Here is a 27,182-nt window from a genome sequence, read left to right as displayed (position 1 = left end):
GGGAGGAACGTGGCGCTTAAATTTCGAGGGAAAAAAGATCCCGGCCTTCCCTGCCCTTGTGTTGTGACTTTCCCCACTTTTGCGAAGCGCTCTGGGGCTTCTAATCCCGCTGCGTCTCTTTCGGGGGATTTTGGTGCCAATTCTTGACCCGAATTCCGTGAATTTTGGCGAGCGCAGAGCCCTCCGTGGTGTGGCGCCCGCCGCGTTCCATCTCCAGAGGCCGCGTTTCAGACTCCCCCCAAAAAATGTCTCGCGGCGGCTTTGCCGACTACAACCACAATTTGAGGTTGCTTCCTCTGAGCCTGAGTTCGGAAAGGGTGGGGGGAAAAAGGAAACAAAAAAAAACAAACAAAAAAAAAAAAAGATGTTGGGAGCAGGCTGCGCTCGCGTGTTCGGTTCGGGCGACTCCGGGTGGAAAGGCGCCCTTTAGGGCGTGGCTTCCCACGAGGATTTTGGGCGCCTTTGGGGTGGTTTGGGGGTCAAAACCCAGCGATTTTTTTATGTCGGGGGGGTGCGGAGCCCACCTGTGTGTGGATAAAAAAAAAATCAATTCACGTGGGGGAAAAAAAAAAAAACAACCGAAATTGTTGATTTGACGCCCGCCTTTGCCGTTGACAACCGCGAATTATCTGCGTGTGCTTTTTTTTTTTTTTTTTTTCCCCCTCCTGGCGGGCCTCGTGTCGTTGTCACCCCCATTTCCCACCAGAAGCGGCATGAGATAAACCCCCCCACACCTCGAGGGGTTTGGGGGTGTCGCTGCGGGGTGTCTCTTGGGGCTGGGGGTGGGATTAGTGAGCTCCGGGCTGGCCCAGAAACCGATACGCCCCCGACCCCCGAGTCGGGCTTTTCGTTGCTCAAACCTGGCCGCCGTCGTCGCCGCTGTCCCCCAACAGAGGACCTGACCCTGGACCCGGACTCGGCCAACCACCTGCTGATCCTCTCCGCCGACCTCAAGAGCGTCCGGATGGGCTGCAGGAAGCAGGAGCTGCCCGACAACCCCAAGCGCTTCGACACCAACTCGCGGGTCTTGGCCACCGCGGGTTTCAAGTCGGGGCGGCACTACTGGGAGGTGGAGGTGGGGCCCTCGGACGGCTGGGCCTTCGGCGTGGCCAAGGAGTCCGTCCGCAGGAAGGGGCTGACGCAGTTCTCCCCCGAGGAGGGGATCTGGGCCGTGCAGCAGAACGGCGGGCGCTACTGGGCCGTGACGTCGCCCCAGCGCACGCCGCTGTGCCTGGGCCGCAAGCTCAGCCGGGTGCGCGTCTACCTGGACTACGAGGGCGAGGAGGTTTCCTTCTACGACGCCGAGAGCATGGAGCACATCTTCACCTTCAACGTGGCCTTCCAGGAGAAGGTGTTCCCCCTCTTCTCCGTCTGTTCCACCGTCACCTACATCAAGCTGTGCCCCTGAGGTGCCCCCCGTCCCCGGGGCGTGCCCGGCCCCCTGGGCGAGCTCAAAAAGACTCCAAGCCGGCCGCGTCCGGTGGCGCGCGGGGGGCTGAGGGGTGGCCGGTGAGGCGGTCAGGTGAGCACCTCAAGGTGGGTCTTCGGGCCAGGTGGAAACGGAGGGAAGTCCCAGCGGTCGCGGTTGCCACCTTAAAGGAAGGTCGCCAGCTCGAAGGCCGCGGTCAGCCGGCTCAAAGATCGTGGCCACCAACCCAAAGGCTGTGGCCACCGGCTTGAACTTGGAAAGGGGTGAGGAGCTCAGCGAGGAGGAACCCTCCAGAAATGATCTGTGGCTCCGGCCCTGCCCTCGGATGGGGGTTTAAGGATCCGCGGGGAGCTTTGGAGTGGCTCCTCCGCCGCTTCGGAAGCGCCAGTGGCCGGGAGACGGAATATTTGTGGGGGGCAAAGGAATCTTCGGGCGTCCACCCCAAAGCAAAGCTCCTCCCTTTGTCCGCAGAGAAGAAACCCAGCCAGAAATTTCCCGGCTCCTTCTGCCACCCGGGGGGGATAATTGTCCCCCCGAAAATCCTGATTTTTGGGGTTTTGTGAGAGTTGTCTGAGCTGTCCACCGGCTCAGCCCTGTCCAGCGCGGAAGAGCCCGTGTGGGTTTTTTTTGTCTGCCCTCCTTATCTGGTTCTCCACCCACAGATAGACTCCAGAAAAGGTTAAAAGGTGCTTTTTTTTGTTTTTTTTTTTGTTTTTTGTTTTTTGTTTTTTTTTTTTTTTTTTAAGTGATGTTCGTCCCGCTGGACCTGAGCAAGACCCACATTTGTCCCTCTGGTGCTCCCGGTGCCGAGGCTTTTCCTTGGATGAGATTTTTACAAAATATAATATAATCCCTCACAATTCTCACGCTTTGCGTGGGTTCAGGTGCTGAACCTTGTGTTCCCTCAGGTTCTCAGCAAAATCACCTTTTTATCCTCATTTCTTGGTTGTTTCTTTGGTTTTTTTTTTTCCCCCCCACTGGAAACCCTCGGTCTCTGCCAAGGCGCTGACGCTGAACTCGCAGTTGCTTCATCCACTTCGGTTTTGCCAAAAAAAAAAAAAAAAAAAATTTTAAAATTAAAAAAAAAAATAAAGAGGAGCTTTAAAAAATAATCAGTGTCTTATTGCTGGTCAAGGGGAGTTCTGGGGTTGGCCAGGTTTGATCCATAACAACATTTCCTGGGTGGTTTGAGGTGAGAAAAAGCGGAAACATCCAGAATTTTCAGCTGTTGGGTTGGTTCCCGCCTTGAGATTCAAATTTATATTTTTTACTTAATGAGTTAGCTGGTAAATCCACATCATTTTAAAGGTGTTTTGAAGAGATGGAGCCGCCAGCAGGGGAATAAAATGTTTATTTTAGTCCCTCGGCTTCGTCCCCTGCTGAAGAAAACGGCAGAAATAAATGAAAATCCCTGGAGAAAGGAAGATATTCCCAGGGTCACGACTTTTCTGGCGTGGAAATCACGTTTGATTTGGAATCATGTTTGATTCTTGGCCCATGTGTGGGAAATAAAACATTGAGGTGCTACCTGGGCTCATCTTCATATATATCAATATAATATATATATTTAAAATATAATTTGCATAGCTATATATCATAATATATATATATATAAAAATATATATTTAAAATATATTTGCATAGCTATATACCATTATATAAATAAATAAATAAATTAAAAATATAATTAAAATATATTTGCACAGCTATATATCATAATATATATATAAATATATATATATTTAAAATATGTTTGCATAGCTATATACCATAATATATATATATATAAAATATATCTTTAAAATATATTTGGATAGCTGTGAACCATTATATATATAATATATATATATAAATAAAAAATATATCTTTAAAATATATTTGCATAGCTATATGTCATCATATATATATAAAAAATATATATATTTAAAATATATTTGCACAGCTATATACCATAATATATATATAAATATATATTTAAAATATATTTGCGTAGCTATACATCATAATATATATAAAAGATATATTTAAAATATATATTTAAAATATATTTGCGTAGCTATACATCATAATATATATATATAAAATATATAAAATATATTTGCATAGCTATATATCATAATATATATATAAATATATAAAATATATTTGCACAGCTATATACCATAATATATATATATAAATATATATTTAAAATATATTTGCACAGCTATATATCATAATATATATATGTATTTACGTGTTGGGGTGAAGGCGTGTATAAAATAATTATATAACAGGAAACAATACAATATAGATAATAGAATGGAATTAATTTTTTGTCTTTTCGAATCGAATTTTTGGGGCCATTCCGGGCGATTTTCGCTGCTTCCCCCCCGTGGTGGTGGCCCCAGCGGAGCGGCGTTTGCCGCGCCGGCTCCATAGCTCAGGGGTTAGAGCACTGGTCTTGTAAACCAGGGGTCGCGAGTTCAAATCTCGCTGGGGCCTCTTTTGTTTTTTTTTTTTTTTTTTTTTTTTTTTGAAATTTCCCAGTTTTAGCCTTTTTTTCCCCCGACGAAAGTTTCGCCGCTTCTCTCCGCGCGTCGGGATCGGGAACGAGCACGGAAGAATCGGGAAAAGATCCTGGGGTTTCTAGGGCCAGACCGCTTTGAGGACAGAAGGGATTTTGAGGAAGCAGCCAACATAGCGGCTCGTTGGTCTAGGGGTATGATTCTCGCTTTGGGTGCGAGAGGTCCCGGGTTCAAATCCCGGACGAGCCCAACTTTTCGTTGTTTTTTTTTTTTTTCCCCCACCTATTTCTTAAATTTCCCTTTTTTTCTTTCCACTTTATTTTTGTTTCTTTTCTCTTTTAATTTTCTTTCTCGTGCGCGTGTGTGTTTTGACCTTTGGTTTTGTGCGGGTTTTTTTTTTTTTCTTTGCTTGGGGTTTCTTGTGTCGTGTTGGGTTTTTTTTTTTTTTTTGGGGTTGGGTCTTTCTGCTTTTTTTAAATTTTTTTTTTTTTTGGGCTTGATTTTTTTTTTTGTGCGTGTTGTTTTTTTGTTTAGGACTTATTCGTGGGAGTTTTTTTTTTCTTTGTTTTGTTTCGTTGCGGGGTTTTTTTTTGGGTGAGTGGTTTTGCTGTGAGTTTGGCATTTTTTTTGCGCTGTTTTTTAACCGTTTCGGGAGCGTGTTTGTGTTTGGCTGTTGCTTGATTTGCTTTTGGGATTTTCGTACGATTTTTGTTGTCGTTTCGAGATTATTTTTTTCCTTTTTTTTTTTTTTTTTGTGCGTGCATTTTTATTACTATATTGCCGGGGGGGGTGGTTCTTTTATTTGGATTTTAAATTCCGGTCTTCCCGGGTGAGGAAAGAGAGAGGGAGGAAGGAAAATGACACAAAAAGGCTAAAAAAAAAAAAAAAAAAAAAAAAAAAAAAAAAGAAAAAAAAAAAGAAAATAAAAAGCTGGCAGCGGTGGGATTCGAACCCACGCCCCCGAAGAGACTGGAGCCTTAATCCAGCGCCTTAGACCGCTCGGCCACGCTACCCCGTTAGAGGAGCTCTCAGAGCCTTCATTTCCTGCATGGCTCCTTCCTCTTCCTCATTTTTGTCTTCGTGTTATTCTCGTCTTCATCCGATCCTCACTGCTGTGTCCATCCTCATCCTCATCCCCACCTCTATTCGATTGAAATAGAGAATTTTTTTTGTTTGTTTTTGTCTGTTTTTTTGTTTGTTTTTGTGGTTTTTTCCTTGTTTTGTTTGTTTTTGTTTTTTTTTTTTTGTTGGTTTTTTGTTTGTTTGTTGGTTGGGTTTGTTTGTTGGGTTTTTTTTGTTTATTTGTTGGTTTTGTTTTGGGTTTTTTTTTTTTTTTTTGGGAGTTCATTTAAGTTAACAGAATTAATTAAGCATTTATATTTTAGCTTGTAGGGTTATGTCTTGAATTTCAACCTTTTACTTAAGGAACCTCTGCCATGGGACAAAGACCATAAGAAAAATGCAAATTTCTGAAGCTTCTCGCATAAAGAACAATACCAGAAGAGGCAAAGAACCCAGATTAAGAAGCTCCTCTTGAAATAGAGATTTTTGCAGTTCACTTAATTTAACAAAATGAATGAAGCATTTATATTTTAGCTTGTAGGGTTATGTCTTGAATTTTAACCTTTTACTTAAGGAACCCCTGCCATGGGACAAAGGGCATAAGAAAATAAAAATAAATATTTGGGCAAAATATAAATATAAATATAGGAATATAGGAAAATAAAATAAAATAAAAATAAAATAAAATAAAATAAAATAAAATAAAATAAAATAAAATAAAATAAAATAAAATAAAATAAAATAAAATAAAATAAAATAAAAGAAAAATAAATATTTGGGCAAAAAATAAAAATAAATATTTGGGCAAAGAACCCAGATAAAGAATCTCCTCTGTCTCCAAGCCCATCAGGACTGACGGACGGACTCAGAGAAGCACCAAAGGGCCGAAAGCGCAGAGAGGAAAAGTTCAAAAGCTCAGCCATGAGGAAGACCACGAGCTTCATCCTCATCCTCATCCTCACCCCCATCCTCATTTCCCACTCCTAATCTTCATCTGTAAACTCCATCTCCATCCCATTCCCAGTCTCCACCCTCACCCCCACTGCTCCAACTCGGTAAAAACCTCGTGAAATTTGATTTTTTTACCTCATTTTCCTGGACTTAAAGCGGGATTTTCAGGTCTCTGTGGCGCAATCGGTCAGCGCGTTCGGCTGTTAACCGAAAGGTTGGTGGTTCGAGCCCACCCAGGGACGCGGCTGAGTTCTTTTCTTTTTCCCTTTCTCTCCCCACAGTCTCAGTCATTAGCGAGCTGTTAATGAGCTTTAATTGTCCTCAGCCCTCCCCTCCCCATAGCCTGAGGGCTCTGGTTCAACTCCATCCCGCAAGTTTGGTCCTTCCACCTCGGAGCAGCATCCGGAGGCTGCAGGTTGTGAACCCAAATTCCGGGGAATTCACGAACCAAGCAGCTAAAAACCTTTCTGCTTTCTCTATTTTATTTTTATTTTTTTTTTTTTTCTTCCCACCTTTCACCTTTTGAACCCTGATTTTCCCGTTGTAGGGGATGCTTGCACGTGGAGTTTGGCTCTGTTCCGGGCTCGAGAAGGTGCTCGTGGCATTTCGGGTGAATTTCCCGACCTGACGCAACTCCACTTGCCCTGACTTTTGCTTCACTCCTGGATTTCTGTCACGCCCAAAAGAACAGCGCCGTGTTCAATAAGGGAGGCACCTTAAAGAGCCGGAAGAAATGAAGGATGACGACAAAAATTTAACTGTGAGGTTTTTGTTCTCTGGGGCTGGCCCTCCCAAAAAGTGCTTTGAGCCTGGCCAAGCTCATAATGCGCTACTGGTGGTGGCTCCGTGCTTCATTGATTGTTAGCTGGATTTAATTGGGTGTAAAAGGGGATAAATCTCTCCCTCTCTGATGCTGGGAGAGCCTGAGGGTTGTGATGCTCTTGCCATATCCCTGCTGCCTCCAGTGAGAGCTGGGGTTTTTTTTTGGGCTGGGAACGAGCCTGGAGCTGCTCCCCTGCAGCTCTGTGGAGTCAGAGGTGAAAGTTGGAATTTTGTGGGAATTGGGATGAATTGAAGGCCGAGCAGCTCACGGACCACAGCGAGGGTTGGCACCTCTTAGCAACTGGGTTGGTGTTTCCTTTTGGGGAATTTATCATTGTCCTGTCCCACAAAAATCCCACCTGCAGTACAGATGGGAGTTTCCGAGGCTACGGAATTCAGGGCAGTTCCTGGCGAGGGGAGAAACTCCAGCAAAACCTCGGATTTCCTCTGAAGATTCAGGATAATTTATTTGATCCACTTGGATCAACTCGGCATTGGCCACAGGTCGAAGAGGCCGGGATCGCATCCTGACTGGCGCCGTGGGGAACGGCAAAATTACCGGGCAAGAATTAGCACTGGTTAATTAACTGGTTGTGTTGGACCACTCAAAGGAGAGGATGGTGAGGGAGCGCCGGGTTCTCTCTCAGATTCTGGGCTGGAGGAACTGAGAGCGGCGACTTCCCCAAGGGCTGGAGCGTGGCGACACCATTTTTACGCGATGACGCCGCCCTCACACACAAGGAAACCACAAATTCCCGCCTTTATTTTTCCTTCTTAGTCATCCCCTGAAGCGCCTGGCATGCAAATAAGCTGGGAATTACAGCGGTGGACAAGGGGGAACTGCAGAGTGTGTGTGTGTGTGTGTGTGAGTTTCCTTAAGCTAGCACCGGAAATACCACTGGAAAAATAGATACGATTTTCAAACTAAAATTATTTGCCAGATTTTGTCTTCCGCACGCAGAGCTGAGCTATAATTACTTGGAATGAGTTTAATGAACTTAAAAATGGAAATGTGAAAGAATTGAACTGCATATTGAACATTTTCTGAGTATAGAAAGTAAAACTGATTTTACATAGCAGAGTACTTGCTGAAAATATTAATCCTGATGTTTACGGCAAATCTGATGCAATCAAGGGAAGTGCAACACTTTATAAAATACGAGAATATGCAATTCCAGAGGCTTGTGTTCTCTGTTATCAAGCCTCACACCTAAATATTGTTTTGAGACATTTGCATTACACCCTCATCAGTCTGCGTTACTTTACTTTCCGACCCAAATTTTCATCGTCCTCTATTATTGGGCTGCAGATTCAACCTTCTACAATAACCCCTGTCCGTTTTTAGCGCTCCCCTCCCACCCCCATCAAGCATTTATAATTCGGATTCACGATTTCAGTGCTCCCCTCGTCTCCCCGCCACGCTTTTAACCCCCGCTTTCGGGACGCCCGCGGATTGGCCGCCTCTCGCTGCCGAGGAATTCCGCTGCTTTTCCTCGGAAAGGACCGGGATTCGCACAGAGCTCAGAGCTCTTCCCTCCGCGCGGGCCTCCCAGGCCGCTCGCCGTCCGGCGCCGCGGCTTCGCCGCTCTCGTGGTGGATGTTGCCGGCGGCCCTGATGGCCGACTTCATGGCGGTGTCGATCCAGGCGTGGGGCTGGGCCGTGTGCTCCCCGGCGAAGTGGAGCCGGCCCTCGTGGGCGAACAGCGCCTGCGAGTAGTCCACGAACTGGTAGGGGGTGAAGGCAGCGAAAGCCCCCAGGGAGTGTCGGTCCAGCTGCCACTTCTGGATGACGTGCCGGTCACAGGTGTACTGCAGGTACTCCTTGCTCACCTGGTGGATGTCCGCCAGGTCTTGGAGCACCACATCCAGGCACTTGTCGTCCGTGAGGGGCAGGAAGAACTCGGCGTCGCTGTTCCAGGTGTAGGAAGCCAGGATGACGCCCACCCCACTGGAGAAGTTGTGGCTGGGGTAGTAGATGAAGCGGGAGGGGCGGTCGGTGACGGAGTAGCCCCCGCAGATCCCGTCCTTCTCCCAGAACTTCTCGGAGCACGCCAGGATGATTTTGGAGGCGCTCGCGTAGTTGACGGAGCGCAGGGCGTGGGCCTTGGCGGGGGACAGCGGCGGGAGGAACTGGATGTGCCTGGTGGCCTTGGCACTGGAGGTGACCAGGACGTAATCCGCAGCGACGACGCTCGGGGCGAGCGTGTCCGGAGCACGGTAGAACACTCGGACTTTGCCGCCCTTCGTCATGACCTTCTCCACGGTGCAGTTGAAGCGGACGACGTCGGGCAGCGCCTCGTGGAAGGCTCTGGGCAGCTGGTCAAACCCCCCGGTGATTTCATCAAAACTGGAAGGGAGGAGCAAGCGGGAGGTGCGGGAAAGGCGCTGAGGTTTAGGGAGTGTGGAAATCCTGAGTTTTGCCCGAGAAATCCTGAGTTTTGCTCCCGTTTGGAACCGCTCCCGACGTTTTCCGTCGTGGGAACAGGGCTGGGCTGGAGGGACGGCACTCACCTCTCATCGGAGAAGACGTCGAAGTCCCACAGCGAGGCGAGGAAGGAGAGGTAAAACCCCGAGTCCTCGTTCAGCAAGTCACCAATCATGTCAACAGCTCCTCGGCTCAGCCCCCCCACCTTGATCAAATATTCCTGGAGACGGCAGGAGAAGGGACACGGCCTGAGGTTGTTGCCTCAGTTAGGGCTGCACTGGAGCTCTGCTGGCCCCTTTCTCAGCCTGTTTTTTTTTAATTAGAAGGGATCATTTATTAGGGAAAAGCATCCAAAAGGTGACAGAGGATGGGGTTAGAGCGACGCAGAACCCTTCTCAAAGCAGGGAGAGCGGGTTAATTACCAAGAGCTGGTATTGAATTTGCCCTCAAGCCCAAGCCCCTTACCTTGGTGGAGAAGGAGTCGTGTTGAGCCAGGTACTTCCTGCAATCAGTGGTCTGGAACTTCTTAAGAGCCTGGAGAAGAAACGTTGGCATTTTCGCTGGAAAAAGATCCATTTCCAAAAGCGACGCCCAAAACTCTCTCAGGATTTCAGGGTTTGGTAACCCCTGGAGTTTCTGGACATCAAGTTTCAGGCCGCTGTGCCTTGGTGTGGCACTTTCTGCTCACCCAAGTCCCGGTGGACTCCTTCCAAAGGATTTCTTACGGACAAGGACGGGTTTTGCACCCACCCGTCCTTGTTTCGGGACGAGCCTCTCCGCTTTTGACTCCAAAAGGACCCTGCTCTTCCCCGACTTAGGGCCGAGCCCTCCCCACTTTTTACGCCCAAAACTTTTCTCCAACTCATCGTTCATGCGAGGAGGGGGGGGGACACCACGGGAAATCTCGTACCTTGCTCAGGACCTCCCGGTACAGTTGGACGCTGCTCTTGCCCCGCTCCGACGGCTCCACGGTGTAATTCAGGACGTCAGGGTTCCTGTCCACCTCCTCAGCCCTGACCCGAGCACCCCTCAGGAAGTACCAGGTGTTGTTGTCCCTCTGGATGAAAGGGTTCAGCTTCAGGTTGAACTGGCGGATGAATTCACGGACAAGCCTGGAAGAAGAAGGGCAAGAGTGGAAAAGAGGCAACAGCCAACCAACGCCCTGCCCCCAGCTCCGCCACCAAAAAATTTTGTCCCCTCGGCACAGAAGCTGAACCCCCGGGGAAGCAACGGGGATGATTCGCGCCCCGGATCGGGCCGGACCCTCACCTGACCTGCCCTTACCTGTGCTTGCCTGGCAGGCGCATGGGTCCCAGCTCCACGTACCAGTCCTGTCCCTCAGGCCGGTACGTCCGGATCCGCCCCCCGACCCAGCTGCTCCTCTCCAGAACGGTAACCTAAAAAAAAAAATAAATAAAAAAAAATCGGGTGCAGACGGGAAGCTTCGGGAAACGGCGCGTTTGAAGTGAAACGCTCCCAAAACAAGGTGCAGAGGATGGGACAGGTCCCCTTCAGATGGCAAATGAAGCACCTGTAGATCCAAACCCTTCTCTGTCGACCTCCGCCTATGGGGCAGGTTCTCATTTTCTCATTTCCCAGTTCCTGGGCTGGACACCGGCTCGGTGAGAAGGTTCTCGCGGTGGTTCAGGATCAAACGGGGCTTTGAAAGCAGCGCCAGTCTGTCCCTCCATGCACTGCAAACCCTCCTTGGGACTCACAGGTGCCTCGGGATGGTTTGGAAACCCCTGGAATTTCTGCTGCCAGTCTGTCCCTCCATGCACTGCAAACCCTCCTTGGGACTCACAGGTGCCTCGGGATGGTTTGGAAACCCCTGGAATTTCTGCTGCCCTTAAGACAGTCACGCAAAGGACTCGCTTGGGTCACAGGAACCAACGTCAGGGGAAAATCACTGGCGACAAATCTCCTTCCCTCCCTTCCTCCCTCCTCCACCACCGTGCTTGACCCACTGCATTCCCTTTTTCCCTCACCAGCCCGGAAGAGCTTTGGAGGAGGGAAAGAAGCCCTGTGGAATTCCCACCGTGTGCCCAGCGTCCCGGAGCAGCTTGGCTGCCGTCAGCCCGCCGATCCCCGCGCCCACCACGACCACGTGCGCCGGGTGAGCCGCGGGCTCCAGCCCGTCCCGGGCGATCTTCAGCAGCTCCTCGTAGTCCCGGTCACGGAGACAATACTCGGGGAAGCACGGGAACCGCGTGGCGCTCAGGAGACCGGCGAGCAGGAGGATTTGGAAGAGGGCTGGGGGAGGGAAGAAGAGAAGGGAAGGGAAGGGAAGGGAAGGGAAGGGAAGGGAAGGGAAGGGAAGGGAAGGGAAGGGAAGGGAAGGGAAGGGAAGGGAAGGGAAGGAAGGGAAGGGAAGGGAAGGGAAGGGAAGGAAGGGAAGGGAAGGGAAGGGAAGGGAAGGGAGGAGAGGAGAGGAGAGGAGAGGAGAGGAGAGGAGAGGAGAGGAGAGGAGAGGAGAGGAGAGGAGAGGAGAGGAGAGGAGAGGAGAGGAGAGGAGAGGAGAGGAGAGGAGAGGAGAGGAGAGGAGAGGAGAGGAGAGGAGAGGAGAGGAGAGGAGAAGAGAAGAGAAGAGAAGAGAAGAGAAGAGAAGAGAAGAGAAGAGAAGAGAAGAGAAGAGAAGAGAAGAGAAGAGAAGAGAAGAGAAGAGAAGAGAAGAGAAGAGAAGAGAAGAGAAGAGAAGAGAAGAAGAGAAGAGAAGAGAAGAGAAGAGAAGAGAAGAGAAGAGAAGAGAAGAGAGAAGAGAAGAGAAGAGAGAAGAGAAGAGAAGAGAAGAGAAGAGAAGAGAAGAGAAGAGAAGAGAAGAGAAGAGAAGAGAAGAGAAGAGAAGAGAAGAGAAGAGAAGAGAAGAGAAGAGAAGAGAAGAGAAGAGAAGAGAAGAGAAGAGAAGGCAACAACGCGGCGTTGGCAGTCAAGGTCGTTCCCCCACGGCACAAACATCCAAGGATTTTGGCACCCAAGACCCCAAAAAAAAGAGGAACGGGGGTGGTTTGTGAAATCCCTGGCCCCAGCAGCTCCATCACAGAAGGTGTCAAGAGACGTCAGCGACGGTGATTCCTGTTTTCTAAGAGAAATCAGCCCGTAGATGAATTTTTTTTTTTTTTTTTTTTTTTTTTTTTTTTTAGTTCTCCACATTCATGTCCTGCTTTGTGCAGCTGCGGTGGCGAGTTCCCAAAATGACTTTGGCCTTCTTAGAATAAGCTCCAAAGCTTTCAAGAACAGTAATTAGTGTCACTCATGTGCAAAGAATCGAGGCACCTCGTTGTCCCCGGTGACCTTTCCCACACCTGGGTAATTTGGGGAGTTTTTATGTGAAGGGTGGAGGGAAAAAGACAGGATTGGGCAGATGGATCTGATGAAGCATTGCACAGACAGGAGAGCTGGAGATAGAAAATTTCACAGGAAGGTGGACGAATTAAAGGGATGAAGAGAGATGGGATTTGTCTTCTTTAAAATTCCCTAGTTAAAATTTTTCTACTTTTAGAGAAGAGAATTTTGCTCTCCTTTAAGATTCCCTCCTCTAAAATCCCCTTCCTTTAAAAAAAATCTCTTCTTTTTAAAAAAAATCCCTCCCAGTTTTAAATCCTCTCCTTTAAAATTATTGTGTCTTCGAGACGCCCACAGGGAGCAGCAAACAGACCCAAAATGACCATTTCCACCAGAACAGACACAATGTTATTTAACGTTTTCACAGCGAAAGAAAATTTGGGCTGAGAACCACACTCTGTCCCATCCTGTCCCCTGCCCCCACCCTTGGGATTTTCCTAGTTTTGATTTCTGTTTTTTTTTTAAAAAACAGCTAAAGAGCAGCTTTCATTTTCTTTTCCTTCTCCCGAGTGCTGCCAATTTTCCTCAGGGGTAAAGAACAAAAAGCTTTGGAAACTCTACTTTGGGTAATTCTTACTGCTGGAAAACCCCTGGGAATTGTGGGGGGTTTTTTTTGGTTTTGTTTTTGTTTTGGTTTGGATTTTTTGGGGGTTTTTTAGGGTTTTTTGTTTGGTTTTTTTGGGTTTTTTTTGGGGTTTTTTTTGGTTTTTTGTTTGTTTGGTTGGTTGGTTGGTTGGGTTTTTTTGTTTTTTTTCTGTTGCAGATCTGGGTTGGATCTGCCAAAAAACCACCTCGGAGTCTTTATCATCCAACACCCGAGGCAGGTGTTTCAACAGCCCCTTGAGCTGATCAAGACACCGACCACGAGTGAAAAAAGAAAAAAAACAAAAACCAAAAAAAAGCCACTTAGGAAGAATCTGCAGTCCTGTTAACAGCGGGATAAGGTTGGATTGGACCTGCCCTGATCCCAGAATCATCACAGTTGGGTTGGGAAAAAAAAAACAAAAAAAACAAAACCTATGGACCATGTGGGAGATCAGAGCAAAAATCCTGGGATTGGGTCTTGGAGGTTGGATCTCCACCTTCCATCAGGTGTGGTGGTTTTATTTTTTTGGGGGGGAAGATGTGGGGAAACCACCAACTTGGAGCACGGAGGCCTCCCGTGGGATGGCCCCCAGCTGGGAAAAAGGGAGGTTTCAAAGAAACGGAACCAAAACACCAAACCCAGACAACAAAGATGAAATAAAACCAAAGATTGAGAAAAAAAAAAAAAAAAAGAAAGAAAAAAAGCCCACTAAGAGCTCAGGATTGAGGGGAGGAGTCACTTACCAGTCCCAGTCATCGCTCCAGGAGGAAGATGAATCCTCTGCTGAGACTGGAATTCATTTTATACCCCAGCTTAAGGGGAAAAAAAAAAAAAAAAAAAAAAAAAAAAACCACCCCGGTGCTCCCAAAAAAAAAAAAAAAAAAAAAAACAACCCCTGCCAATCAGCGCAACCCAGAAGGGAGTGAAGTGTCATTTGTCATTAGAAGGGGGAACCAGAAATTGAGCAGTCAGCTCCTCACTGGAGTAAAGTCATCTGTCCACTGCATGTTTTGGGGCGTGACCACGCCCTGCTCCACCAGAGGCAGCAATTTCCCAGAAGGGAACAATCAGGTTTGGGGTTTTTTTTTTGTTTTGTTTTGTTTTTTTTTTCCTGGTATTGCACAAAGACCGCTGAAATCTGTGGAACAACCACGGGCATCCTTCTGAACCCTGGGGAGGCCGTGAACTGGCACCCAAAATATAATTTCAAGGGTGAAAATGAGAATTTCCTAGGGAAAATTCACCTACTGGGTGCTCTTAGGTGTTGACAATTTTGGCTTGCTCTTGCCTCGATTATAATAGAGGAGATGAAGAATTGTTTGGGTGGGAAGGAGACCTTAAAGACCATCCAGAACTTCACTGAAATGGCAAAAAAAATAGGTATTTTTCTAGAAATGACACCGGCATTTTTTCCGGAGTGGAGACCTTGGACTTGCCAAAGCACCCTAAACTCATCTGAGGAACCACCTCTTTGTTCTTGGACTCCAACACCTCCACCAGGCTTTACCCTGCTCAAACACCACGAAACTGTGGGGTCTCACCAAATGCGACCACAGAACACCTCAGGACGAAGGAACGCTCAGTCAAGCAAAATTTAGGCAGAATTCTGGAGGTTTCGCGTCACGAGCATTCGCAGGTTGCATTTACGGGCTCTCAGCTGGAACTGTGACGTGGAAACTGGGGGGCCTGTGGTGGGAATCTCTCGAGGAGAAGCCGCGGAACTCTTCGCCCAGAGTTTTGCTTTTCGGTGGCACGTGGTGGGGTATTTTTATTATTTATCCCGCAGGACTCCCAAAGCCGCGCCGGTTCGACCGTAAACCAGCGAGGGGGGAAAAAATCAAATCCCCACCCAAATACCTGGTAAAGAGATTTTAAGTCGTCGCTGTCGAGCAGGACGGGAACAGAGAACTCCAGGTCAGAAGGCAAAGAAAATGAGCTCTGATTTATTTCAAATGTAAACATCGAGAAGATTAATTTCATTGGTCTCAGAGTAAAAACATGTCTTAGAGTAAAAACACCATTGGTGGGCAGTGAACGACGCACAGTGGCAGAGCACATCTATAAACAATGTGAATTACAAGATAGATTAGAGAATTATTTACATTCTTTCCCAACTGTTTCCCAGGCTTCTTGCCTGGTTAGAAAACCTTTCTCTTTCTCTCTGACTGAGCTGAGAATATCCACAGTAAGCCACAGCCGCGACCGAATAGGGGGAAAAAAAAAAAAAAAAAAAAAAAAAAAATCACAATAAATGCAATGAATTGGCTTAAAACCACAGAAAACTGGCTTAAAACCGCAGAGGCCGAGCGCAGGCTGGTCCCTTCGAGTCGGGGTGGTGGTCGCAGCACTTTCGGCGCGACGGTTGCAGTTTGGACTGGGCGGTCCTGTGGAATTTGTGGCCCTCCTCCGGGCCCGCCCCGTGGCGGCGGCGGCGGCGTTCCGAGGTTTGATGTGACTCGGTGAGACTTGTTTGACCCCGAGAGATTTGATGTGCCCGGGCTCAGGTGGGACATCCCTCGGAGCGGGGAGTTTCGCGACGTTTCGTGAGTCACGGGATGTTTTTTGAGGTCCTTGGCGGTTCTCATAGCCCGTGAGTGAGTTCGTGAGCAAGGACAGCTCCTTCCAAATGGGTGTCACTGTGCTGTCGTGGTTAAAATTTTAAATTTGGGTGACTAACGCCTTCGGAAAGTTTCCTTCTAAGAAAAAATGAAGCTCTGAAGGTTTTTCTTGGTGTTTTTTTTGGTGGTTTTTTTTTGTGTTGTTGTTGTTGTCTTGGAGCATGTCTCCATTTAAAAAATTCCACCAGCTGGTTTGGAAAAAAAAGTAGAAGTTTTTTTTTGGTTGTTTTTTTTTTTGTTTTGTTTTGTTTTGTTTTGTTTTTGAGGGGGAAAAACCCTCTTGGTTTAGGTCTGGTTTTGTGTTTTATGATTTTCGCTTCGCCGGTTGCTCCCCCAGTGGGGTATCAACACTGAACTTCCAAAAAAACCACACATTTTCCCCACCTGGAAAAAAAACCAAATCCTGGAGGGATTTGGGAATTGCACGATGGAACTGGCACAGAGAAACATTCCCAGGAACAGCAGAGAGCTTGGAAGTGAAGCTGGTTTCACATTGTCCTGATAAGAACCTGGATTAATGCTTGTCCCAACAAGCTGCTTTGGGCTCAACCTCAGTGATGGGGGATTTATTTTTTTTTTTTTTTCCCTGGGCATTAACAACCCACCGGTTGCAAAAGTTGTCCCTCCCTCCCGTCTTCCTGCTCCCATCTGTTGATTCCCTGAAGATTACGGGAAGGTGAATTTCCCAGTTGCATCACAGGGAATCAGAGGGGTGGGAGGAGGGATGGTGGTTTCTTTCCAGATCGCTCTTTTCTGCCTTTAAGGATGACTTTTCTGAATGGAAAGAGCGGGGGAAAAAAAAAAAAAAAAAAAGAAAAAATTAAAAAAAAGAAGTGGGATTTCTGATGTGGGACATCAGAGAGCACCTGGAATGAGGGGCTTGGTCACCCCGGGAGCGTTTCCCCGCGGAGATGACGAAGGAACTCTTACGCAAAGCACAGGGGAAGGAAAACCCCGTGCGGATTTTATTAATGAGATAATTAGCCTTAACGAGTCCCTGGGCCGGCAGGCACAGGTTGGAGAGACGTGGGCAGGTCCTGTTGAGGAAGGATGCCCTTTCAAAGCGTTTTTCTTGTCCTTCACTTCCCGCTTGCCCGGAGGATTCTCTGGATTCGCCTGCTGCACGTACTCGCGCGACACTTTTGGGATTCTGGCGGGGGCATAAAGCAAGAAGTCAATGCACCAGGGAGGAATTTCGTGGATGAAACCGTCCAAAATTGGGGTTCTCCTCATGGGAAGAATGTGGAGCTGATGGAGGAAGTCCAGAGGAGGCCACGGAGACGCTCCCAGGCCGAGGAAGTCGGGGTTGTCTTGGAGAAGTGAAGGTTCCGTATTAGGGTGATCCTGGTGGGGCTTCCAGTGTTTGAAGGGAGTGGATGTGACAGGGGACAAATTTTTATCGGGGGTAGGAAAAGAAAAAGAAAAGAAAAAAAAAAAAAGAAATAAAAAGAAAAAAAAAAAATAAAAAAAATTAAAAAAAAGAAAAAAAAAGAAAAAAAAAAAAGAAAAAAAGACAGAAAATTAGATTTAAAAATGACTTTTTTAGGAAAAAAATGTGTGACAGGAGTGGGATGTGAATCCACACCTCCACTTGCAGACCAGAATTGACACAGGAGGGAAAGCAGGGCCTTGAATCTGCCACCTTAGGCCACTCAGCCACCCTGACCCTGCCTTCTTCACCCTCCTCATCCTCAAGGATCCATCTTCCCAGCACTTGGGCTTCCCTGCTTCCCTCTCTTCCCGATTTTATTTCGTTTTCCCGGCAATAAACCTCTCCCCAAGCTGTTTTTTTTCCTTCTCCAGAGTGGTGTGGGGCGATGGGAAGAGCAATCCTGGAGCTGCTGGCCCCTGGTGCCTGCTGGAGCCCTGAGTGTAAAAAACTCCAATCACTTGTTTTAAAAATGCATAAAAGTTGAATAAAAAAAAAAATAAAATGGTTATAAAAAATAACGATACAAGTATAGTAATAAAGGTTGGACAATTAGAGTTAGGGCAATTAATGAGACAATAACAGCCCGGGCTGGGTGCCTCTTTCTGGACAAAAATGAGCCAGGAAAAAGGACTCAGTTAAAAGAGAATTTACCCCTTAAGAGGGGTAACCTGTTGCAGATACAAAACACTTCATGATTATGCATATATTTTATTGAAAACAAGAAATTCCTCTCGTATTTGTCAAAAAGTTTAATCCCCAGGTGCCTTCGAGTCTTAAGTCAGGCTTGAAGAAATTCGTTTCTGTTGATAGGGAAAGACATAAATTCCTCTCCTCTGGGAAATTTAGGGATTTTTGTAATTGTTATCACTGTGCAAATAATTTATTTATTATCTTCTCCTTTTCTTCAGCTAATAAAAAGAATATCTCACACACATAGTTTCAATTTTAACGACTAAAGCTCAATCTTAATTACAAAACGACATTTTCTCTATTATTAAAATGTTAATACAGCATAACCCTCTTAAGGGGTAAATTCTCTTTTAACGGGGTCCTTTTTCCTGGCTCATTTTTGTCCAGAAAGAGGTACCCAACCCCAGTTACCCCCCCAAAAAAAACCAAAAAACCAAAACAACTCTTTGCTGTTGTTCTAAATGAAAAACGATGCAGCCGAATTTTAAATAATAAAAAGAATTTATTTTAGCAATAGAGATCTAACTTACACAAGGAAAAGGACAGTGCCGGGAGATCATCCTCGGCAGAGGTTTCCCTCTATGCTCCCACGCCACCATCGTGGTACAAATTATTTTTATAGGGGAAATTTTGCCTGACGCCAGGATTTCGGCATTCAGTCCCTTGTTTCATTCACAGTCCCATAAATTGGTGAGATTTCCTTCTCGGCGAGAGGCAGAACAATTCGAAATCCGGAGTCGTTGGAACCTTTGATTGAAATTTTTGGGAACACGGTATTCACATTTATGGGGGATTTTCCTGATGCCCATCTCGGGTAATTCACGAGATGATCAGCGCCTATTACAATTGTAAGTATTTCAACAACTTTAACTTTGCTGAACTTGTTTATAACAGGTGTCTCCTTATCACCTCAGATAAGGCCCATCTCCTGCCGAGCCACATCCTTTTCCTTGCAAATCGGGTTTCAACACACACCTGGTTTTGCCTGAGAAAGGGGCTTCTAATGCCAAAGGGTACATCCTAACAATTATTTAATATTATATATATATCATACAAAAAAAAAAATGGCACGAATTATACCTGTTACATGTAACAATAGGGGAAATTTTTGCCTGACGCCAGGATTTCGGCATTCAGTCCCTTGTTTCATTCAGAGTCCCAGAAATTGGAGAGATTTCCTTCTCGGCGAGAGGCAGAACAATTCGAAATCCGGAGTCGTTGGAACCTTTGATTGAAATTTTTGGGAACACGGTATTCACATTTACGGGGGATTTTCCTGATGCCCATCTCGGGTAATTCACGAGATGATCAGCGCCTGGGTGTCTCCTTATCGCCTCAGATAAGGCCCATCCTCTGCCGAGCCACATCCTTTTCCTTGCAAATCGGGTTTCAACACACACCTGGTTTTGCCTGAGAAAGGGGAGGGGGGCTTCTAATGCCAAAGGGTACATTCTAACAACTTAATATTATAGATAATTTTATATATATATCATAATATTATATCAATATCATATATAATAATATTATATTAATATTCTATAACAATATTATATTAATATTCTATATAATAATATTCTATATAATATTATATAGAATAATATTGTATCAATATTACATATATCATAGTATTCTATATAATATTATATATCATTATATTATATTACTATTATATACCATAATATTATATTAATATTATATATCACAATAATATATTAATATTATTTATCATAATATTATATCAATGTTATATATAATAATATTATATTAATGTTATATATCATAGTATTATATCAATATTATATATAATAATATTATATTAATAATATATGTCATAGTATTATATTAATATTATATATAATAATATTATATTAATGTTATATATTATATTATATTATATTATATTATATTATATTATATTATATTATATTATATTATATTATATTATATTATATTATATTATATTATATTATATTATATTATATTATATTATATTATATTATATTATGCTAAAATGCTATATAAATATATATAATGCTAAAAACGGCGCGAATGATACCTGTTTTACACGTAACAAATTATACCTGTTTTACATATAACACTACCGCTTGCTTCATAAATTCTCGTTAATTGATTTACCGCTATAATCCGCCTCCCCAGTTGAATTCGTAACGGGGCGGGGGGATCGGTCCCGCGTGCTCGCACGGTTTCAAAGGGTTCGCAGGAGATTTGGGCGCCGGGGCTGGGTTTGCCCCTAGAGGGCTCCGGCTGAGCGGAGCCGCTGCTCGGCCTCTCCTCCCTCCCTCTCTCCGCCGGATACCGGCTTGGGCTTCCGGAGAGGAGCCGCGCTCGCCACCGCCTCCATTTGTGTCCTGCTGGGGTGGGGGGGGAGAGGCTCCGTGGTCCTGGGCTGGGGGGGGGGCTACAAGGTGGGGTTGGGGGGGTGGTCAGGGCATCGCCCCCTCCCTGAAGCCTCGGCAGGGAACGGGGGATAATTAATCCTCCTAGAGGAAAATTCCTCCTAGAGGAAAATTCCTCCTAGAGGAGAATTCCTCCTAGAGGAAAAAGCCGCCTGTGGAAGCCGGGGCGGGGGGGGTGGGGGGACGGGCAGGTAAACGCGGCGAAAAGAGGAGCGGGGCCCCGCGGTTCGGCTGCCCCAGCTCGTCTGGCTCCTTTTGGGAGAGGGCAGAACCCCCTTTTGGGAACGGGCAGGATGGAGAGGGAAGCCCCCCTGGGGGCTCCGCAGGGATGGGGGTGCTCCCGGGTACAGCTGATTGGGGAGGGAGAGGTTGCTGTGGGGCGGGGGTCGGCCAGAAAAGCAAGGGGGGCAAAGAAGGGACCCCCCCTGTTCCCTCCTTGCTCTGGGGGTCGCTGGGGATTAGGCGTGGATGGAGGGACTGTGAAAACCCGACATTCCTCCAAATGAACGGCAGGAAAAGCATGAAGCACTTTGAAGCCGGGGGGGCGGGGGGGGTTTCCTTGGATTTCAAAGGATTTTCCTCCTCCCCTGCAGGGGATTTTGGGAGGAATCTGCATTTCCCGGCGCTCCCTGTGCCATGGAGCCGTGGGTGCTGCTGGATCCGCGGCAGAAGGCCCTGTACCTCGACGTGATGCACGAGAGCTACGAGACCCTCATGTCCCTGGGTAAGGACACCCCCCCCCCTCCCGCCCCCCCAAAATCTCCTTCCTCGTTGTATATCCCCCTGCCCTTTCCTTGCTCCGAGCAGAGCAAGTTTGGGAAGAGGGGCGGAGGGATCTGGGCAAGTTTCCAGGGGGATTACCCCAAGCCCCAGCCCTCTCCTTCTTCAGGAGGAAATGTTATTGATCTCTCCTAATTTCAGGAGAAATGTTATTGATCTCCCCTAATTTCAAACTGAGAATTTCAATTGAAAATTGAAAATTGGCACGTCCGCATTTCCAGCTCAAACTGGGATCAGGTCCGTGTTGTGTCTCTCTTCCTCCTCTCTGGGAGAGCGAGATTTTTAAGGGGAATCTTCTTGTTGCTCCATTGTTTTAAATCCTACCCCTGCTCCAGTCAGGGACATGCCGTCCCCCTTTTTCCTCCTTCTCCCGTTTCCCAGCAGCTCAGGGGTGAAAAAAGCGAAATTTTTTAAGGAGAATCCTGTTGCTGCTTCGTTGTTTTAAATCCCGCTCCTCACGCTTTCACCTTTTCCCGCTTCTCCCCTTTCCCAGCAGCTCAGGGGCTGGTGAGTGAAAAAGAAGAGGAGAAAGGAGCGTCGGGGAACGGCGCCGGGCTCGGACCGCGCTCATCCCACGGCCTGGAGCGGCAGAAGCTCCACGGCTCCAACAGGCGCAAAGCGAAGCGCCCAGACAAAGCCGTGTCCCCCGGCGCCCTGAAACCCACCGCGCTCCCCAAACTCGGCCGTGCCAAACCCCTGCGCGGCAAAGGACCGGCCCGGGAGCGGCCGTTCGGCTGCGCCGACTGCGGGAAGAGCTTCCCGTGGGCGTCGCACCTGGAGAGGCACCGGCGCGTCCACACGGGCGAGCGGCCCTTCGGCTGCCCCGAGTGCGGGGAGACCTACAGCCAGAGCTCGCACCTGCTGCAGCACCGCCGCACCCACGCCGGCGACCGCCCGCACAAGTGCGGCGACTGCGGGAAGCGCTTCGCCGGCGCGGCCGAGCTGGCGGCCCACGGCCGCGGCCACGCCGCCGACAAACCTCACAAGTGCGGCGAGTGCGGCAAGGGCTTCGTGTGGGCGTCGCACCTGGAGCGGCACCGCCGCGTCCACACCGGCGAGAAGCCCTTCGGCTGCGCCGAGTGCGGCGAGGCGTTCAGCCAGGGCTCGCACCTCGCCAAGCACCGCCGCAGCCACGCGGGCGAGCGGCCGCACCGCTGCCCGGCCTGCGGGAAGACCTTCTGCCAGAGCTCCGACCTGGCGCGGCACCGCCGCACGCACCTGGGCAGGAAGGCGCTGCGCTGCGGCGACTGCGGGAGGTTGTTCCGGGCGGGGCCGGCGCTGGCGCGGCACCAGCGGTGCCACAGCCGCGAGCACTCGCACCGCTGCGCGGACTGCGGGAAGGGCTTCGTGTGGGCGTCGCACCTGGAGCGGCACCGGCGCGTCCACACGGGCGAGCGGCCCTTCCCCTGCGGCAGCTGCGGCGAGCGCTTCACGCAGAAGGCTCACCTGCTGCAGCACCGCAAGACCCACTCGCCGGAGAGGCCCTACAAGTGCGGCGACTGCGGGAAGCGCTTCGGGGAAGCCCCGCTGTTCCTGGTGCACCGGCGCGGCCACGCCGCGCCCAAGGGCTACACCTGCGGCGACTGTGGGAAGGGCTTCGCGTGGGCGTCGCACCTGGAGCGGCACCGCCGCGTCCACACCGGCGAGAAGCCCTTCAGGTGCGCCGAGTGCGGCGAGGCGTTCAGCCAGGGCTCGCACCTCGCCAAGCACCGCCGCAGCCACCTCCCCAAGGCTGCGGGCGCCTCGCCCCTTGCCAGGACGCGGCTCGCCGGGGACCAGCGCGGAGCTCACAGCGGTGAGGGCCCCTAAAGGACCGCGATGGACGCCGAGAGACAGCCGGTGGGGGAAAGCTTGCCTCGGGGGCACGCCAAAGGACACCAAGTGACACTTGAAGGGGCACTGGGGTGGGTGACAGGGGTGCTGTGTCGTGGGATTTATCTGCCCCGGTGTCTCCCCCGCAAGCTGCTGCAGTCCAGATCCTGGAAAAGGGACAACCTTGGGGGAGAAGGAGCGGGTTCCCAAAGGAAACAGCGCCTGGCTCCGTCAGGGAAGGGTGGGGGGAAACCAGGGCTGGCTCTGATGCGGAAATCCAGCGGTGCTGCTCCCACTCCGTGCTGCCAGCGGGCGGGAGAAGGGGACGGAGGGGGCAGGAATAAACTGGGATCCCCGCACCTCATGGACGCCTTGGTCTCTTTGTGCTCCGACCCTGTGCTCCGACGCTTTCCCCACAAGCCCTTCCCTTCCTTCTTCCTTCTTCCCTTCCTTCTTCCCCACAGGGGACGCACATGGGAGGGGGTTTTGCTTTTTTTTGGCTCAACCGCCTTCTGAATTATCAACTGCCACTCCAAGGCCCGGGCAACCTGGCCTGGCTTCTCCAGCATTCCTGCCTCAATGCCCCTTTGAACGACCAGTAGGGTCTGGGGAGGTCCCAGCCGTGCTGGTGATGGGAACGGATCCTCAGGGCTTCTTTTCCCAGCTGTTTGACCCCAAAAATCCTCAGGGGATGGGGTTCCCCGTGTGTTTTCACGCCACCATGCGCCGCATTTCACCTTACCAGTAGAGCGGAAGGTGAGGTTATAGGGAAAAGTGGCCACCTCTCCCCAAAATCCTCCAGGACTCCGTGGCCCCAGTGAGGGGCTGGTGCTTCCTCTGCGTGGTCCAGGCGGGACAGACGGCAGGTCAGGCTTGGAAACGGGGAATTTTCTGGAAAGAGAGGATTTGCCGTGCCCAGAGGTTGAGTTTGTGTGTGGAGGGGGGAAAAAAAAACCAAAAAAAAAAAAGGTTTTTGGAAGAGGGTTTAGTGGTTTAGTCTATATTAAAAAAAAAAAAAAAAAGAAAAGAAAAAAAAAGGAAAAAAAAAAGAAAAAAGGAAAAAACAAAGAAAAAAAGAAAAAAGAAGAAAAAAAGAAAAAAACAAAAAAAAAGGGAAAAAAAGAAAAAATTGATAAAAAAAGAAAAAAAAAGAAAAAATAGAAAAAAAAAGAAAAAAAAGAAGGGGAAAGAAAAAAAAAGAAAAAAATAGAAAAAAGAAAAATAGGAAAAAAGAAAAAAGAAAGAAGGAAAAAAAAAGAAAAAATAGAAAAAAATTAAAAAAAAAATAGAAAAAAAAGAAAAAAAAAAAGGAAAAGCTGATTCCCACTGTTCCCCCTCTCATCCTCCTTGGGGAGCAGTGGGTCGGTGAGGATTCCAAGGATCAGGCACTGAAAATTTAATGGGCAATTATTCCCTAATAAGCCAGCGGGAATAAGCGGCTGATTTCCAGCACGGATTCCCTCCTGCTACAGTTCCCTTTATTTTTATGTATTTTGGAGCCCCTCACCAGCATCTCAGGCCAATTAATTTATTCGGCGTTTTGCCATGCTGCTAAAATAAATGGAAATAAAGGGGTCGACACATTCCCCCTGAGGGGGAAAGACAACTTTGAGATTGGGGGTTTGGGGGTGTGTTGGGATTTTTTTTTTATCATTTTCCCCCTTTCCCTGGGATTGGAGGTTGGAAAATCCCAGACCCTGAGAGGAGGACGGAGGAGGGAAGAACGGGGAATGGGGAAAAACAAGCCACTTTATTTTTCCCAAAAAAAAAAACCTTTTTTCCCCCCTCCCCAAAAAAAAGTGGGGATGCGCATGTGGGGAGCAGATATCCCTCTGACATCCTAAGCGATAAGAGTTAAAAAACAGAAGAAGGAAGGAATAAAAAAAAATTATATTAAAAAAAAAAAAGGGCTGTGCACAATGGCCGAGGCCCTCTGGCGGTAAGAACCGCGGGTCTGGGCGGAAATTAAAATAAATAACCAAAAAAACCCCACTTTGCTCCGTGAAAAAAAAAAAAAAAAAATTGCTGTTTAATGTCCAGGTGGGTGTTGGTGGTTTTTTCCTAATATTTAAAAAAAAAAAAAAAAAAGGTTTTGAGGAAATTTAGGGGGGTACTGGGACCTCCAAATTTAGGGGGTACTGGAACCTCTAAATTTAGGGGGGTACTGGGACCTCCAAATTTAGGGGGGTACTGAGACCTCTAAATTTAGGGGCTACTGGGACCTCCAAATTTAGGGGGGTACTGGGATCTCCAAATTTAGGGGGGTACTGGAACCTATAAATTTAGGGGGGGACTGGAACCTCTAAATTTAGGGGGGAACTGGAACCTATAAATTTAAGGGGGTACAGGAACCTCGAAATTTAGAGGTACTGGAACCTCGAAATTTAGGGAGTTACTGGAACCTCTAAATTTAGGGGGGTACTGGAACCTCCAAATTTAGGGAGTTACTGGAACCTCTAAATTTAGGGGGGTACTGGAACCTCCAAATTTAGGGGCTACTGGAACCTCTAAATTTAGGGGGGTACTGGGAACTCTAAATTTAGGGGGGTACTGGAACCTATAAATTTAAGGGGGTACTGGGATCTCCAAATTTAGGGGGGGTACTGGAACCTCCAAATTTAGGGGGGTACAGGAAGCTCTAAATTTAGGGGGGTACTGGAACCTCCAAATTTAGGGGGTACTGGGACCTTCAAATTTAGGGGGTACTGGGACCTTAAAATTTAGGGGGGTACTGGAACCTCCAAATTTAGGGGGGTACTGGGATCTTCAAATTGAGGAGGGGACTGGAACCTCTAAATTTAGGGGGGTACTGGAACCTCCAAATTTAGGGGGGTATTGGAACATCTAAATTTAGGGGCTACTGGAACCTCTAAATTTAGGGGGGTATTGGAACATCTAAATTTAGGGGGCTACTGGAACATCTAAATTTAGGGGGGTACTTGAACCTCCAAATGTAGCGGGAGGTTCTGGGGTTGTTTTAACCAGTGTGGGCTGAGGGAAAGGGCCTGCAGGACCGCCCCCCCCCGCCCCCCGCCATTGCGCCATAACCCTTCCCGGCAGGAAAAAGGTTAAAAAAGCGAATTTCCTACCAAGGGATAGAAGCAACAAACCCCCCCCCCCCAAAAAAAAAAAAAAAAATGTGCTAAGAACCCCGCCATGAGGGAGTTTGTGGGGAAAAAAAAAAAAAAAAACGTCGCTTCCACCCCGTTCCGCGGGCGCTCAGGGCAACGGCGGCTGGCTGACCTCATCCAAGATGGCGGCCAGCGCCTCAGGGCGCGGGCGCCATCTTGAGCTGGGCCGCGCGGGCAGCCGTGGGCGGGAAGAGGCCGCCGCCATTTTCCCTCGCGTCCTGCCTGAAGGCGAGGCCGCCATTTTGGAAGAGGGCAGCGGCGGAAACGTGAGGGGGGAAAAAAAAAAAATCGGGTAAATCCTGCGACAAATGCGTATTTTACGAGTGGCTTTTTTTTTTTTTTTTTTTTTTTTTGGCAAATGTTACAATGCATATCGTACGTGCGATGTTGGGGGAAGTTATGCTGTGTTAACATTTTAACGATAAATGTAGTTTTGTAATTAAAATTCAGCTTTAGTAGTTAAAATATGTGAAAAATGCGTGTTTTATGATTGGCTTTTTGGCAAATGTTGCAATGAATATTGTATGTGTAATGTTGGAAAGTTGTGCTGTATTAAGTCTATCAAGAAGTGTGTTGAATGTATTTTCAGGTTATAACACAATGTTAAAATGGAAACTATACTATGTAAGATACTTTTTAACCATCTCAAGAAAGAGATAAGATAATCAAGATATTCTTCACACAGAGATAACAATTACAAAAATCCCTAAATTTCCCAGAGGAGAGGAATTTATGTCTTTCCCTATCAACAGAAACGAACTTCTTCAAGCCTGACTTAAGACTCGAAGGCACCTGGGGATTAAACTTTTTGACAAATACAAGAGGAATTTCTTGTTTTAAATAAAATATATGCATAATCATGAAGTGTTTTGCATCTGCAACAGGTTACCCCTCTTAAGGGGTAAATTCTCTTTTAACTGAGTCCTTTTTCCTGGCTCATTTTTGTCCAGAAAGAGGCACCCAGCCCGGGCTGTTATTGTCTCATTAATTGCCCTAACTCTAATTGTCCAACCTTTATTACTATACTTGTATCGTTATTTTTTATAACCATTTTATTTTTTTTTTTATTCAACTTTTATGCATTTTTAAAACAAGTGATTGGCGTTTTTCACAGTCGTCTTCCACCTGTCTCACGGAGGAGGGATTGCTAAATCCCCTAGTGTGAAAAACACAAATCA

General features: G+C 47.7%; 3 protein-coding genes, 1 long non-coding RNA gene and 4 other non-coding genes across 10 annotated transcripts; 5 read left to right on the top strand and 3 right to left on the bottom strand.

Moving 5' to 3' along the window:
- Nucleotides 1–245: 245 nt before the first annotated feature.
- LOC128801705 (E3 ubiquitin-protein ligase TRIM7-like) lies at nt 246–2,479 on the top strand. The gene is made up of 2 exons (XM_053967742.1): nt 246–317; nt 707–2,479. Exons 1-2 carry the CDS (start codon nt 246–248, stop codon nt 1,406–1,408), a joined length of 774 nt encoding a protein of 257 aa, XP_053823717.1. The 3' UTR covers nt 1,409–2,479.
- Nucleotides 2,480–3,840: 1,361 nt separating this feature from the next.
- Nucleotides 3,841–3,913, top strand: TRNAT-UGU (transfer RNA threonine (anticodon UGU)). The gene has a single exon. It is a non-coding gene; the product is annotated as a tRNA-Thr (tRNA).
- Nucleotides 3,914–4,113: 200 nt separating this feature from the next.
- Nucleotides 4,114–4,185, top strand: TRNAP-UGG (transfer RNA proline (anticodon UGG)). Its single transcript has one exon. It is a non-coding gene; the product is annotated as a tRNA-Pro (tRNA).
- Nucleotides 4,186–4,867: 682 nt separating this feature from the next.
- On the bottom strand, nt 4,868–4,949 carry TRNAL-AAG (transfer RNA leucine (anticodon AAG)). The gene has a single exon. It is a non-coding gene; the product is annotated as a tRNA-Leu (tRNA).
- A 1,168-nt stretch (nt 4,950–6,117) lies between these two features.
- TRNAN-GUU (transfer RNA asparagine (anticodon GUU)) lies at nt 6,118–6,191 on the top strand. Its single transcript has one exon. It is a non-coding gene; the product is annotated as a tRNA-Asn (tRNA).
- Nucleotides 6,192–7,256: 1,065 nt separating this feature from the next.
- On the bottom strand, nt 7,257–13,880 carry IL4I1 (interleukin 4 induced 1). The gene is made up of 7 exons (XM_053967741.1): nt 13,868–13,880; nt 11,235–11,449; nt 10,481–10,593; nt 10,107–10,308; nt 9,662–9,730; nt 9,283–9,416; nt 7,257–9,118 (listed from the first exon to the last, which is right to left on the bottom strand). The coding sequence occupies exons 1-7, from the start codon at nt 13,878–13,880 to the stop codon at nt 8,293–8,295; spliced, it is 1,572 nt and encodes a 523-aa protein (XP_053823716.1). The 3' UTR covers nt 7,257–8,292.
- Nucleotides 13,881–18,324: 4,444 nt separating this feature from the next.
- LOC128801810 (uncharacterized) lies at nt 18,325–25,999 on the bottom strand. The gene is made up of 3 exons (XR_008435260.1): nt 25,963–25,999; nt 23,616–23,764; nt 18,325–19,274 (listed from the first exon to the last, which is right to left on the bottom strand). It is a non-coding gene; the product is annotated as an uncharacterized LOC128801810 (long non-coding RNA).
- On the top strand, nt 19,945–23,237 carry LOC128801737 (zinc finger protein CKR1-like). Of its 3 annotated transcripts, XM_053967822.1 has the most exons (3): nt 19,945–20,241; nt 20,875–21,005; nt 21,555–23,237. In XM_053967822.1, exons 2-3 carry the CDS (start codon nt 20,918–20,920, stop codon nt 22,868–22,870), a joined length of 1,404 nt encoding a protein of 467 aa, XP_053823797.1. In that variant the 5' UTR covers nt 19,945–20,241; nt 20,875–20,917; the 3' UTR covers nt 22,871–23,237. The 3 variants fall into 3 exon arrangements, with proteins under 3 accessions (XP_053823797.1, XP_053823798.1, XP_053823796.1); XM_053967823.1 differs by lacking the exon at nt 19,945–20,241 and having other exon boundaries at nt 20,722–21,005; nt 21,558–23,237; XM_053967821.1 differs by lacking the exon at nt 19,945–20,241 and having other exon boundaries at nt 20,722–21,005.
- Nucleotides 26,000–27,182: the final 1,183 nt, after the last annotated feature.

The sequence above is a fragment of the Vidua chalybeata genome, chromosome 31, assembly GCF_026979565.1.
Source record: "Vidua chalybeata isolate OUT-0048 chromosome 31, bVidCha1 merged haplotype, whole genome shotgun sequence".
In the NCBI taxonomy this organism is placed as follows: Eukaryota; Metazoa; Chordata; class Aves; order Passeriformes; family Viduidae; genus Vidua; species Vidua chalybeata.
Note: the sequence above shows the minus strand (reverse complement) of the source record. Positions and strands in the feature narration are given on the sequence as shown.